The 14,264-nt window shown below is 37.0% G+C and overlaps 1 protein-coding gene and 1 long non-coding RNA gene across 2 annotated transcripts in view; one reads left to right on the forward strand and one right to left on the reverse strand.

The window, feature by feature from the left end:
* Nucleotides 1-14,264, reverse strand: part of SYT1 (synaptotagmin 1) — an 820,357-nt gene that overhangs the window by 150,956 nt on the left and 655,137 nt on the right. The window contains exon 6 of the mRNA XM_045779553.2: nucleotides 5,500-5,684. Within this exon, the coding sequence (XP_045635509.1) occupies nucleotides 5,500-5,684 (185 nt within the window). The remainder of the gene's footprint in view (nucleotides 1-5,499; nucleotides 5,685-14,264) is intronic.
* The window catches only part of LOC148108663 (uncharacterized), a 403,649-nt gene that overhangs the window by 103,931 nt on the left and 285,454 nt on the right, over nucleotides 1-14,264 (forward strand). The gene's annotated exons all lie outside the window — the stretch shown is intronic.

The raw sequence follows: 14,264 nt of genomic DNA on the forward strand, positions 1-14,264 counted from the left end.
ATAAACATGCTATTAACCAGGCCAGGTTTCACATTCATGTAGGTTAAAGGGATCTAAGCTCAGCATCATGTAAAACATCATTGTTACATGCGGTGGAGAACTTATATGAAATGCGTGGCCTTTTCTTGCCTTGTTTCCTATGAGAAAGATAGCTGAGGAAGTGATTCTCAAAGAATTTTAATTTCCTATGTTTCACATATACATTTATAATGGTTATGGAGAAGTGGAAAAAACATGCCACCAGCAAATGCATGTTTAGAGGAAAATCTACCCCACTTCCAGTTGAAGTTTACCATTTTATTTTTATAACAGCTCCACAGAAAGCTAGGCTGAATTAAATTGATTTATGGGTCTATTTGAGATCAAAAAAATTAGTTACGTTTGAAATTTTGTCAAACTGAAATCAACATTAATGTTTATTTCGCATCAATGAACAAAAATCATAGTTCTGAACTCTCAACTCAGTTTGGACCAACTGAATATTCTTTATAATCTAAAACTGAAGTGTAATGTAAAATGAGATACTAGAAAGCTCATTATTTCACAAAATACATTCAAATGCTCCTCTCTTTTGAAAATAAAAATAATGTATTTTCCCATTAAGTACAACAACTTTGTTGAAGAAAAATCAAAAGTTATAAAGATGTATAAATATTAGGTAAACTTTGTTTCTAGGGATATGCATTCTTATTGGTTAAGAGAATTAGGAAAATAATTTAAAATGTTATATGTAGTTATTCAAAATTAAAAATGATACAATTACGTTTCCCTGACCACTAGTGAGGTGAAAAAATTTGAAAATCTCTATAGTAACAAATTGTATTTATTCGTCTGGGAACTGCTGGTATATATCCTTTGCTAAGTTTACTATTGTTTTGTTTGGTTCTTATTGATTTCTAGAGACTCTTTGTATTTTAGTGGTCTCAACTTTTCTGTTATATATATTGCAGATCTTCTTCCCTAGTTTCTGGTTATGGCATTTTCGTTGCCTTTTGCATGCACGCACGTGTGTGTGTGTGTGTGTGTGTGTGTGTAATCTCACAGAAGTCAAGATAAGGCAGAGTGGTAGACTGCTTTATATCTGTGACAAACTAAAGGAATTCTAACTCTTGTCAGCAGGTTAAATCTGAGAATTCTTGTCAAAGTCAAATGCAGGAGTATGTGGTCTTTCTTCTCTGCTGTGAGAAAGCTTTACTGTTCATTCGTTCATTTACACAGAGATTCTCTGTGATGCTTCAAAATGGCACTGAAATTGACAAGATTTTCCAGTTTGGCTCTACTCCGCTAACTCCAATTTGATTCTAAAAAATACCCCTGAGACTTGGTGACATTGTATCAATAGAACTCATTTGGGTGGGAAGAGCATACAAACAGAGTTGAGCTGTAGTTGGAGGTGCCTCCCTTTCTGTGCTTCTTGAAAAATTTCAGGAGCCTACAATGAGTTTGGAAAATTAAAAATTACCATTATTACATCTGTGTAGGAAAGTTTATACTGAAATGTTTTCCTGAATATTAAAATATTGGTTTCCTGATAACCAAAGGCAGGAAAGAACTTAATTACTTAAAATTTAATCTTTTAACTTGGGCGGTGGCAGGGAGTGGGGATAGGTCATTACAGGGAACCTGCTAGTAAAGTGACCAGAAAAGACAACTGAGTTTAATTAGAGGAGCCGAGGCAGTGAAATCACATTGCCCTTTCAAAACCTTAGCTGCCTGTTACTCGTTAACACTCTCATAGATATGCTTAGAAAATTGCAGCTTAGGTAAATTGCCTTCTTGTAAGATTTTAAGTTTTTAAAAATAATAGCAAGCTATTTAGTACATATTTCTGTCTGAAAAATCTACACGTTACTTTATCATAATTATAAAAAAATTCATGGGGTTAAAATACTTTTTTCAAAAGTCTCTTTCAGAACTGACAATTTACATATCATGTTTCAGCCCACTGCAATTTGAAATAGCTGAGATATTAAATCTTCTTTCTAAGTGGTTTTTGCCCCAGTAAAAGGTGCAGGACCATCTCTGCAATTATTCTGTATGAAATAGGGCTAAATTTTTGATAATTTCTCAGTGCCACTGTTCATCAACGAAGTGATTAAGTCTATTCTTGTCCTGAAGGCTGAACTTAAGCAGGACGTCTTCTGTACCATCACATTAAATTCAGACCTATTAAATCAGTAGCTATTATAATATCTCAAGAGCAATACCCCTCTACCCACCACCCCCCCCCCAACAAAATGCAGAGGAAAAAGCTTGTAAACCCAGCGGTTTTGATGGTTTGCTAAATTGCGGTAGTAAAAGCCGTGTGTTGGGAACATCAGATCTTGTTTTAAACTTCACAGGTTTAGTGTACATGCTTCTGGCTTGCTTCGACATTCAAAAGGTGCGTAATTTACAACCATCCGAAGGAGAAGTTATTCTAAGTGAATTGTTCAGATTTAGATTTGATAAGGCACACTTACAAAAGGTAGCACAAGGGACCGAATTTTCATTCTGTGCCCATCAATTAAAAACTTGAGCTTTCTAATACTGTTCTATTTAATCAGGTGGTAGTGTTTATAATGAGAACCCTTTATCTTAAAAAAAAAAAAAATCAATTTAGTTCAGCCTCTTGATGTGTGTCAGAATGATACACCCTGAGCTGTGGAACCCCAGCTGCCAGGCCATTTAATGTATCCGAGCGTTGACGAGGGGTTTCTAAAGAGCAGAGCAAACCTACCGCAAGGGACAGTCCAGAACAGTCATGAGACATAACACAGATAAGGAGGACATAGAAGGAAGAAATAAAAATTAAAATATCCACACACATTAGTGAAAGCCATGGAGAAATGACCTTTCCAGACCTGACTTTACAAATTAATACTGTCCCTCTGCATTTGCAGTGTTCTCAAGCTTTCAGGAATTAAAAACAAAACCAAAAACCTTTATATATAAATCTTATGCTGTATAAATATACTGTTACTAGTCAGTTTGTTGTCATTATGGAATTTTTAAAATTCTCTGTTATAAAATTTTAACAGAGACAGGTAGCCATGAACATTGGAATCTGAATTTCTGTCCATGCTTACGTAGATTGAAATGGTAAAAACTTCCTGGTTGCCCTGGAGCCTATGTATCTTAAGAAATCATGTCTAAAATGCCTCTTACATCTGTCGTGTTTTTAAACGAGAGGCATGGATTATATTTGTTTTCCTCACGTTCACATCAATACGCTGTTTAAAATATTCTGAAAATGTGATTACTTAAGAATTTTACTGAATTTTAAAACTTATGCTGTTTTGAAGTTGTATGATTGAATGGTCACCATGTGACATACATCCTAAAACTGCACATTCTGTTTTGCTTCTTCATCCTTCCTCTTCATAAAACAATAGAACCCATTATTGGCTACTGTTGCTGCCTTAAAAAGTAGCATAAGCTATCTGTTATATAACTGTTTACCGATAAGGCCTATTTTTGAAATGAAATTATATTTCATTTTGTACATTTAATTGTTCATAAACTAAAATAAGATCTATAAAATCCTACATAGACAAATAATCTACTTAAAATAATGAGATCTTTTTGAGTGGTTGAAATCCTAAATTCTTTGTTGTAATAGTAGATTACTGTAAACTATCACTGTCTTCCTACTAATATTTCCTTATTTGACTTATTTTCTCTTCCCCTTGCATCCAAAGGAATAGATAATCATTGAAAAATTAACCACCATCAATTCTCTGTAGGTAGTATTTTGAGATCTTGGTCATTTATCCAGGTCATTACAGGGGTAATAAACACCACTACTATACTATAAATTACAATCTTACATCATACAGGACAAATTCCACAAAGAAGAAAACAAATTTCTTTTGCTAGAAAAAATACTGTAGTTATAATTTAACATTATTTAGTGCTTTTAATTGTTAATTCTTAGATATGGGGGAAATCATATTTGCATTATATTATAGTTACGAAAATGATAGGGCTGTATTTTCAAACGGTTGCATAGATATAGCTGAAATTCACATACAAATTATTCAGTCCCCGTCCATCTAGCACATTGTTTCTACGCTCACTCTCCCAATAAACCATTTAAAGAAATCTCTATCAAGTTCTGCTTGTTACTGAAAGTGTTGAAATAAAGCAAGACATATTTTCAAATTGTAGTTTTTATGTAACAAATTAACTGAAGAGAAAAAGCCTTTTAAGACCTCTGTGGTCGAATGTGGGTACAGAAACTTCTGTGGCTGTGATTAGAAACTCAGAAAAATGAAAACCTTGTTGTTCTGAGCTCAGGACAAATCTCTGAGTGTGAGTGCAGGCACTGCAAACATTCTATAACTGAAACCAAACAAAAGTTCAGTGAGTGCAGAAGAGTCTTTGTGAAGTTCTTGTCAATAGATGTTACAGTACCTTTGAGAAAAAGTGTTTAAATTTCAAGCTGGGGCGTGGGGTTGGTGCCCTGAGTGGGCAGTTAACTAAGAAACTTTGCAAACATGCTAAAAATGCCCTCCTTGACTAAACTGTTCTTACGGAGATTCACCCGTGCAAGAGTTCAGTTAATAGTAATTTATACTATAAGAAGAATTTAAAAAGCTGTCAATATATGTTGTTATTTGGGAATAAATAGAATTTTTGAATTATATGAAAGGAAACAGATAACTGAAGGCATTCTTTCTATGAAAAAGCTCTACATTTACGTTAATATGAATTAGATGTTCTTTAAAGATATCCAGTATGAAAATGATTCAAAAAATAATGAAGAGGCATTTAATTATAACTATTAATAGTAAACTTTATTTTGAACCAAATCATCCAGTTAATTTAAGAAAAATAGACGATGTAAAGAACATCCAAATAGCTTCCTGAGGCTCTGGAAGATAACTCAGCCGGATGGATTCCATAACCTGTGTTGTGGTCTCATGGTCCCTAAGTAACGAAACAGGAATTTTGCCTTAAAATTATGCCCTGTTCTTTAGGACTGGCTTTTAATTCTCTCCCTTTTAACTCACTGTTTAACTCACTATTCCTGAGCGCTAATTATCGAGGTGGATGTATCTAAAGGAATGGTAATTTTCATCCAGTGTGATAAACGGCCATACGTCTGAGTGATTTAACAGTGATATGAAAGTGAGAAAGGCACCCTGCCCAAGAGGGAAAGCATTCAGATACTCTCGATTCTGTTTCTCTAACTCTAAATGCAATTAAGACTGGCCGAACAGATGTAATCCAAATACCCAGGCATCATTCCAGTCTGCTGGGCCTGTCAAGATGGCCCTGCCAGTCGTCGATGCCCTCTTCTGGGTCAGATGCTTAGGAGCCTGGAAAACCCTACCAAATGTTTTCACTGCACTTTGGGACGTTGAGTAATGACTAAAAGGATTGCAAAGCATTTTTGACAACAGTGACATCTGTCCAGAAGTTGTTTGCTTCTATACTTATCTGGTATAAAATAATAAACCATTTATTAGCTTTTAATAAAATCATCAAAGAAGTAATACGGAATGAAGACATTACCTGATCTTTCATGGTCTTCCCTAAGTCTTTCACATCTTTCATGTTAATGGCATTCTTCCCTCCCTTCTCTTTTCCCTTCTTCTTGTTTTTCTTTTTGAACAAACATTTCTTACAGATACAAAAGCAGCAGGTCAGGACTAAAAGGACAGCAACTATGGCTATGGCGATTAAGGCCCACGGTGGCACTGAAAGAAAAAAAGATGTAAAAGACATTAGTAATAAACATTGCATGGGCAAAACCTTTCAACCTTCGGATAACAAAGCTATTCACTGGTTAGTTCGTATTTATTGAGCGCTCCAGGTGCTCAACAGGACAACTGTTCTGTGTCACGTGACCTAGGTTTCCTCTGCCCGGATCGTGGTTTCTGTTTCTACTTCACCCTTCCACACATGGCAAATATGCCTTCCTCCAAGCTAGATTTCCATTCATCCATGCCTTCCTTCAGCCAGAGCACAACTCCGGAGTTTGGCCTTGGAATTGAAATCCTGGCTCTACCATGTATTAGCTGTGTGGCCTTGGGCAAGTCATCTAACCTCCCTCCGCCTCAGTATCCTCATCTCTACAGTGGAGGTAAATTGGCAGCTATCATAGACTTTTTGGAGATTAAAATAAGATGCATTTCTTGGTACATGGTAAAAACTTAATAAATATTAGCTGTTACTACCCATCTATTAAATACTAGAGGTTCTTTTTTTTTTTTTTTTTTAAAGATTTTATTTATTTATTCGACAGAGAGAGAGACAGCCAGCGAGAGTGGGAACCCAAGCAGGGGAAGTGGGAGAGGAAGAAGCAGGCTCATAGTGGAGGAGCCTGATGTGGGGCTCGATCCCATAACGCCAGGATCACGCCCTGAGCCGAAGGCAGACGCTTAACCGCTGTGCCACCCAGGTGCCCCAAATACTAGAGGTTCTATTAATATGTTTTGGGTATAATGGGAGGGGCAGACATCAGTCGAATAACCAGAGAAAACAAAGAGCATAATGATAATAGTGGTGAGGAAGCAGTTCTTGGTGCTCTGAAAGTCACCCACTCTAAAAGTAGGACATTTACCTGTCCCAGGTCTGCAGAGGCAGGGCACGGTTATGCTCAGGGGCTCTGAAACCAGGCTTTGATTCAGGCTTGGCCACTTTCAGGCTGTGTGACTCTGGCTAGATTGCTTAACTTTTTTTTTTTTTTTTTTAAGATTTTATTTATTTGACAGAGAGACAGCCAGTGAGAGAGGGAACACAGCAGGGAGAGTGGGAAAGGAAGAAGCAGGCTCCCAGCAGAGCAGGGAGCCTGATGTGGGGCTCGATCCCAGGACCCTGGGATCACGCCCTGAGCCGAAGGCAGACGCTTAACGACTGAGCCACCCAGGCGCCCCAAGATTGCCTAACTGTTCTGAGTTAGTTTCCTTCTCTATGAAGTGAAGATAATAGTAGTATGTATTTTGTCTCTTTTGAAAATTAAAGCAGTTACTATACTAAAAAGTTTAGAATGGCATGCAGCACATAGGAGGAACTCAATGTTAGCTATTTATTTTCAAGGCATACAGCTAAGTATTATGGGTAGCGTGGAACACTCAGTCTATGTGGGGACATAAAACATGCACCCTAATAAATACAAACTAAAAAAACACAGAAGTTCAGTGGCTATGCTAGGAGAAATTGAGAGGAAGAGGTGATTTTTTGATAAAAAGAGAGGCTTCAGATTTATAGGCTCTGTTTAAAAAAATAAAGCATATACAAAAAACATAAAAATATTTTTCTATTACGGTTGTCCATCTACTAAAAGTTATTCTGTTTTCTTATTTGGCATATCCTCTACCATGTGCTTATATTATAAAAAAGCTGTTGTAGAAATATTTAAGATTTCACATTGCCTGGAAAGGAATTATTCAACTGTTGAGATTGATCAGGAGAAGTAATTAGATTTGCTTGCTGTAATTAAGAAAAGACACTGGACATTGAAATGGTAAGAATAAGTACTATTTTCTTCTAGCTACGTAAACACCATTAGTACCGATGATTGCTGAACACACGTCAGGAATACTTTGATAAAGTAGAAGCACTTAAAAGTTAACATCTCTTCAAAACAGACAACCCACTTTTTGGTCCTTCTGCCTTTAGCTTTACAGTGTTGAACCCTTACTATGCATATTATTCTAGCATGGGATTGGCTAATAAATGTTAGCCTAAGGACATATAAAAGCACAACTTCTGAAATTGTGTTTTAAGCCAAAGAAATATTAGAAAGTAATATATAAGCCCACACCAAACACCATGTTTTCTTATGTTCTCTAACCTCACTAAACATATTTTTAAAAGTGTAAATTAAACTTACGTAACCAATGATATCATTCATAACACCCCATTTGAAACCTTCTACCTCTTTTGATCTAGTTAAAACCCTGCCATGCATGAATGAAAGAGTCTGTGTATTCATTGCAGGCCAGACAGTATTAATAATGACCCTTCATTCTGAACCTCGTAAATTATTCTTCTAGTAGGACTTGTGTGATAGTCTCTCAGAGAGCTACATAAAAGTCTCTTAAATTACACAGGACAAGACAGAGATCATTTGACAACTTCACAAAAAGAAAATAGACAGTGAAAGCACAGGAACGTTATTTAATCACAAGGAGTTAAAGACATAGGGACATAGGATTACAGGAGGAAATCTTAAATAGTGCAAATACTTGAAGGTAAATTATAACCACTGAGAAAATTTTATTTTGTGATTTTTATTTCTTAAAGTGCTGCCATATTCTAGGTTTGATCTCCTGAATAGCTTAATTTGTAACTTTGAATATTCTGTATCAAATATATGAAACTCACAAAAATTTCCCCACAATCTACTGGCACTTTCAGATAGAATTAAAAAACCTTAAGGTTATCATTTTGCGTACTCCTACCTATGAAAGCCTGACTGAATAGGTATTGGGAATCTAAACTACCTTTTTTTTTTTAATTTTTTTTTTAAGATTTTATTTATTTGACAGAGAGACAGCCAGCGAGAGAGGGAACACAAGCAGGGGGAGTGGGAGAGGAAGAAGCAGGCTCATAGTGGAGGAGCCTGATGTGGGGCTCGATCTGAGAACGCCGGGATCATGCCCTGAGCCGAAGGCAGACGCTTAACGACTACGCCACCCAGGTGCCCCTAAACTACCATTTTTAATTAAATTGAGTTATTTGAATTGAATTCTCATCTTAAATTCTATGGAGATCAACCAAATACTTAGAATTTGGCAAGTTTGGTAAGAAACACCATCTATAGTATTATTCATTAGTAATATTTATAGAAATGTTTTAATATGAGTGAGAAAATCTCAGATATTTTCTTTTAGGCTAAAAATTGATGAAAGACCTACTTAATATGGGCTAGCAGCTGCTACAGTTTTACATACATTATCTCATTTAATATTTATAGCAGTTTTGTTCATTATCCCTTCACTTTTATAAAGGAAAAACTGTATACAGAGGAAAAACCATAGATCCAATAGTTTGAGAAATTCAAATATATCTTTACATTATTAGATAAAAAAATGTATTTTAAATGTACACAAAGGAAAAAATCTTTAGCTTTGAAATCTTTTTAATAAAACATTTTATATTAAAAAAAAACAGTAAAAACAAATAACAGAAGATGCTACCAAGAGTGAGTTCCATAATATAAAGTATAGCTTCAATAAAGAATGGGCTCATCAAAATATTGCTATTGGCGGAAAGCTATTAGCGTATTGTTACTGCCACCCAGCTATCATTAAATGGAATTTTTTTTTTGTTTTGTTTTGTTTTTTTTGTTTTTTTTTTAATTAATAATGATTTTTTATTATATTATGTTAGTCACCATACAGTACATCCCCGGTTTTCGATGTAAGGCTCGATGATTCATTAGTTGTGTATAACACCCAGTGCACCATGCAATATGTGCCCTCCTTACTACCCATCACCGGTCTATCCCATTCCCCCACCCCCCTCCCCTCTGTAGCCCTCAGTTTGTTTCTCATAGTCCATAGTCTTTCATGTTTCATTCCCCCTTCTGATTACCCCCCCTTCCTTTATCCCTTTCTTCCCCTACTGATCATTCTAGTTCTTATGTTCCATAGATGAGAGAAATCATATGATAGTTGTCTTTCTCTGCTTGACTTATTTCACTAAGCATTATCTCCTCCAGTGCCGTCCATGTTGTAGCAAATGTTGAGAACTCATTCTTTCTGATTGCTGAGTAATATTCCATTGTATATATGGACCACAACTTCTTAATCCAGTCATCTGTTGAAGGGCATCTCCGCTCCTTCCACGATTTAGCTATTGTGGACATTGCTGCTATGAACATTGGGGTGCATATGGCCCTTCTCTTCACTACGTCTGTATCTTTGGGGTAAACACCCAGTAGCGCAATGGCTGGATCATAGGGTAGCTCAATTTTTAACTTTTTAAGGGACCTCCACACGGTTTTCCAGAGTGGCTGTACCAACTTGCATTCCCACCAACAATGTAGGAGGGATCCCCTTTCTCCACATCCTCTCCAACAATTGTTGTTTCTTGCCTTGTCTATTTTTGCCATTCTAACTGGCGTAAGGTGGTATCTCAGTGTGGTTTTGATTTGAATTTCCTTGATGGCTAATGATTTTGAACATTTTTTCATGTGTCTGTTAGCCATTTGTATGTCTTCATTGGAAAAGTGTCTGTTCATATCTTCTGCCCATTTTTTGATTTGTTTATTTGTTTCTCGTGTATTGAGTTTGAGAAGTTCTTTGTAGATCTTGGATACCAGTCCTTTATCTGTAGTGTCATTTGCAAATATATTCTCCCATTCCGTGGGCTGCCTCTTAGTTTTTCTGACTGTTTCCTTGGATGTGCAGAAACTTTTAATCTTGATGAAGTCCCATAAATTCATTTTATATTTTGTTTCTCTTGCCTTTGGGGATGTGTCATGAAAAAGGTTGCTTTGGCTGATGTCGTAGAGGTTGCTGCCTATGTTCTCCTCTAGAATTTTGATGGATTCCTGTCTCACATCGAGGTCTTTCATCCATTTGGAGTTTATTTTTGTGTATGGTGTGAGATAGTGGTCAAGTTTCATTCTTTTGCATGTAGCTGTCCAATTTTCCCAGCACCATTTATTGAAGAGACTGTCTTTTTCCCACCAGATGTTTTTTCCTGCTTTATCAAATATTAGTTGCCCAAAGAGCTGAGGGTCCATTTCTGGGCTCTCTATTCTGTTCCATTGGTCTATGTGTCTGTTTTTGTGCCAGTACCATGCTGTCTTTGTGATCACAGCTTTGTAGTACAGCTCGAAGTCCGGCATTGTGATACCCCCAGCTTTGTTTTTCCTTTTCAACAGTTCCTTGGAGATTCGGGGTCTTTTCTGGTTCCATACAAATTTAAGGACTATTTGTTCCAGTTCTTTGAAAAACGTTCTCGGTATTTTGATCGGGATAGCATTGAAAGTGTAGATTGCTCTGGGTAGCATGGACATTTTAACTATGTTAATTCTTCCGATCCATGAGCATGGAATATCTTTCCATCTTTTTATGTCTTCCTCAATGTCTTTTAAGAGTGATTTATAGTTTCTAGAATAAAGGTCCTTTACGTCTCTGGTTAAGTTAATTCCAAGGTAACGTATGGTTTTTGGTGCTATTGTAAATGGGATGGATTCCCTGATTTCTCTTTCTTCGTTCTCGTTATTCGTGTACAGAAATGCAACTGATTTCTGAGCATTGATTTTGTATCCCGCCACGTTACTGAATTGCTCTATAACTTCTAATAGTTTGGGAGTGGCTTCTTTTGGGTTTTCCATATAGAGTATCATGTCGTCTGCGAAGAGAGACATTTTGACTTCTTCTTTGCCGATTTGAATACCTTTGATCCCTTTTTGTTGTCTGATTGCTGTTGCAAGGACTTCTAGTACTATGTTGAATAATAGTGGCGAGAGTGGGCATCCTTGTCGTGTTCCTGATCTTAAGGGAAAGGCTTCCAGCTTTTCCCCATTGAGAATAATATTTGCAGTAGGCTTTTCATAGATGGCTTTTATGAGATTGAGAAATGTACCTTCTATTCCTACACTCTGAAGGGTTTTAATCAGGAAAGGATGCTGTATTTTGTCAAATGCTTTTTCGGCATCAATTGAGAGGATCATATGGTTCTTGAGTCTTTTCTTGTTGATATGATGTATCACGCTGATTGATTTGCGAATATTGAACCACGCTTGCATCCCAGGTATGAATCCCACTTGATCGTGGTGGATAATCCTTTTAATGAACTGTTGGATTCTATTAGCAAGTATCTTGTTGAGGATTTTGGCGTCCATATTCATTAGGGAAATCGGTCTGTAATTCTCCTTTTTGAGGGGGTCTTTGCCTGGTTTGGGGATCAAGGTAATATTGGCCTCATAGAATGAGTTTGGTAGCTTTCCTTCTGTTTCTATTTTTTGAAATAGCTTTAGGAGAATAGGTATTATTTCCTCTTTGAATGTTTGGTAGAATTCCCCAGGAAAACCATCCGGGCCTGGAGTTTTGTTATTTGGAAGGTTGTTTATCACTGACTCAATTTCTTCATAATTAATTGGCCTGTTTAAGAAATCAATTTCTTCCTTTTTCAATCTTGGTAGTTTATAGGTTTCCAGGAAGGATTCCATCTCTTCCAGATTGCTTAGTTTATTGGCATATAGCTGTTGATAAAAATTTCTAATAATCCTTCCAATTTCAGTGGTGTTCGTCGTGACCTCTCCTTTTTCATTCATAATTTTAATAATCTGGGTCCTTTCTCTTTTCTTTTGGATAAGTCTTGCCAGTGGTCTGTCAATTTTATTGATTCTCTCCAAGAACCAGCTTCTAGTCCTGTTGATCTGCTCTACTGTACTTCTGGTTTCTGCTTGATTGATTTCAGCTCTAATTTTGGTCAACTGCTTCCTCGTGCGTGGATTAGGCCTGTCCCTCTGTTGCTGTTCCAGCTTCTTGAGGTGAGAATATAAAAACTGCATTTTAGATTTTTCTATTCTTTTGAGTGAGGCTTGGATGGCTATGTATTTCCCCCTTAGGACTGCCTTTGCAGTATCCCATAGGTTTTGGACTGTTGTATTTTCATTCTCATTGGTCTCCATAAATTGTTTAATTTGATTTTTGATTTCCTGGTTTATCGAGTCATTCCTGAGCAGGATGGTTCTTAGTCTCCAAGTGTTTGAGTTTCTTCCAAATTTTTCCTTGTGGTTGAGTTCCAATTTCAGAGCGTTGTGGTCTGAGAATATGCAGGGGATAATTTCAATCTTTTGGTATCGGCTGAGACCTGTTTTGTGTCTCAGAACATGGTCTATTCTTGAAAATGTTCCATGGGCATTAGAATAGAATGAGTATTCTTTGGTTCTGGGGTGTAGTGTTCTATATATATCTAAGAGGTCCAACTCGTCGAGTGTGGCATTCAAAGCCTTTGATTCTTTGCTTAGTTTTTGCCAGGGTGTTCTGTCTATTTCTGAGAGTGGAGTGTTGAGGTCCCCTACTATTAATGTATTTTTATCTATATGTCTCTTTATTCTGGTTAAGAGTTGGCTTGTGTATCTTGCTGCTCCCCTGTTGGGGGCATATATATTTATAATTGTCATATCCACTTGTTGAATACTTCCTTTAAGAATAATATAGTGCCCTTCTGCATCTCTAACTATAGTCTGTAGTTTAAAATCCAATTTATCTGATATGAGAATTGCTACCCCAGCTTTCTTTTGAGGTCCATTTGCGTGAAAGATGGTACTCCATCCCCTTACTCTCAGTCTGAATGCATCTTTGGGTTCGAAATGAGTCTCTTGAAGACAGCAAATGGATGGGTCATTTCTTTTTATCCAATCTGCAACCCTGTGGCGTTTGAAACCAGAATTCAAACCATTAATGTTCAGGCTGAGTACTGAGAGATATGCTTTTAATTCTGCCATGTTGTCAGTAAAGTCTTTGTTTGTATTGGCTGTGACTTTCTGTTTTGTATCACTCTTGGGGCCTTTTTACTTTTATAGAACCCCCCGTAATACCTCCTGTAGGGCTGGTTTCGTGGTTACGAAATTGGCTAGTGACTGTCGATTCTGAAATGTCTTTATTTCTCCATCAATTCTGAATGACAGCCTTGCTGGATAAAGGATCCTTGGCTGCATGTTTTTCTCTGAAAGAGCTTTAAAAATGCTCCCCCAACCCTTTCTCTCATTCCAGGTCTGTGTAGACAGGTCTGATGTAATTCTGATGCCTTTGCCTTGGTACGTGAGAAATTTCTTTGCCCTGGCCGCTTTCAATACTGTTTCTTTGGATCTCATATTTGCGAATTGCACTATGACGTGACGTGGTGTAGGTCTGTCATGGTTGAGCTTGGGAGGGGTCCTCTCTGCCTCTTGGACACGAATTTTTGTTTCCCTTGCTAGATTAGGGAAGTTTTCAGCTACAATTTGTTCAAATATCTCTTCTAGACCTCTGTTTTTCTCGACCCCCTCGGGGATGCCGATGATTCTAACATTGGATCGTTTCGTTGAGTCAGTAATCTCCCGTAGCCAACATTCGTGGGCGTGGATTTTTTTAAGACCATCTTCTAATTTTATTTTTTCCTCTATTAACCCATCCTCCAATTCACTAACCCTTTCCTCCGCTTCCGTGACCCTGGCCGTCAGAGCCTCTAGTTTTGCCTGCATTTGGCTCATAGAATTTTTAATTTCTGTCAAATTCGCTCTCATTTCCGCCCTTAGGGATTGTATATTCTCAGTAATATTTTCCTGAATACTTTTTTCAAGTCTACTCATTATCTTGACCATTGTT

Source organism: Ursus americanus, chromosome 17, assembly GCF_024610735.1.
Source record: "Ursus americanus isolate L20-20 chromosome 17, mUrsAme1.1.p, whole genome shotgun sequence".
NCBI classification, from domain to species: Eukaryota; Metazoa; Chordata; class Mammalia; order Carnivora; family Ursidae; genus Ursus; species Ursus americanus.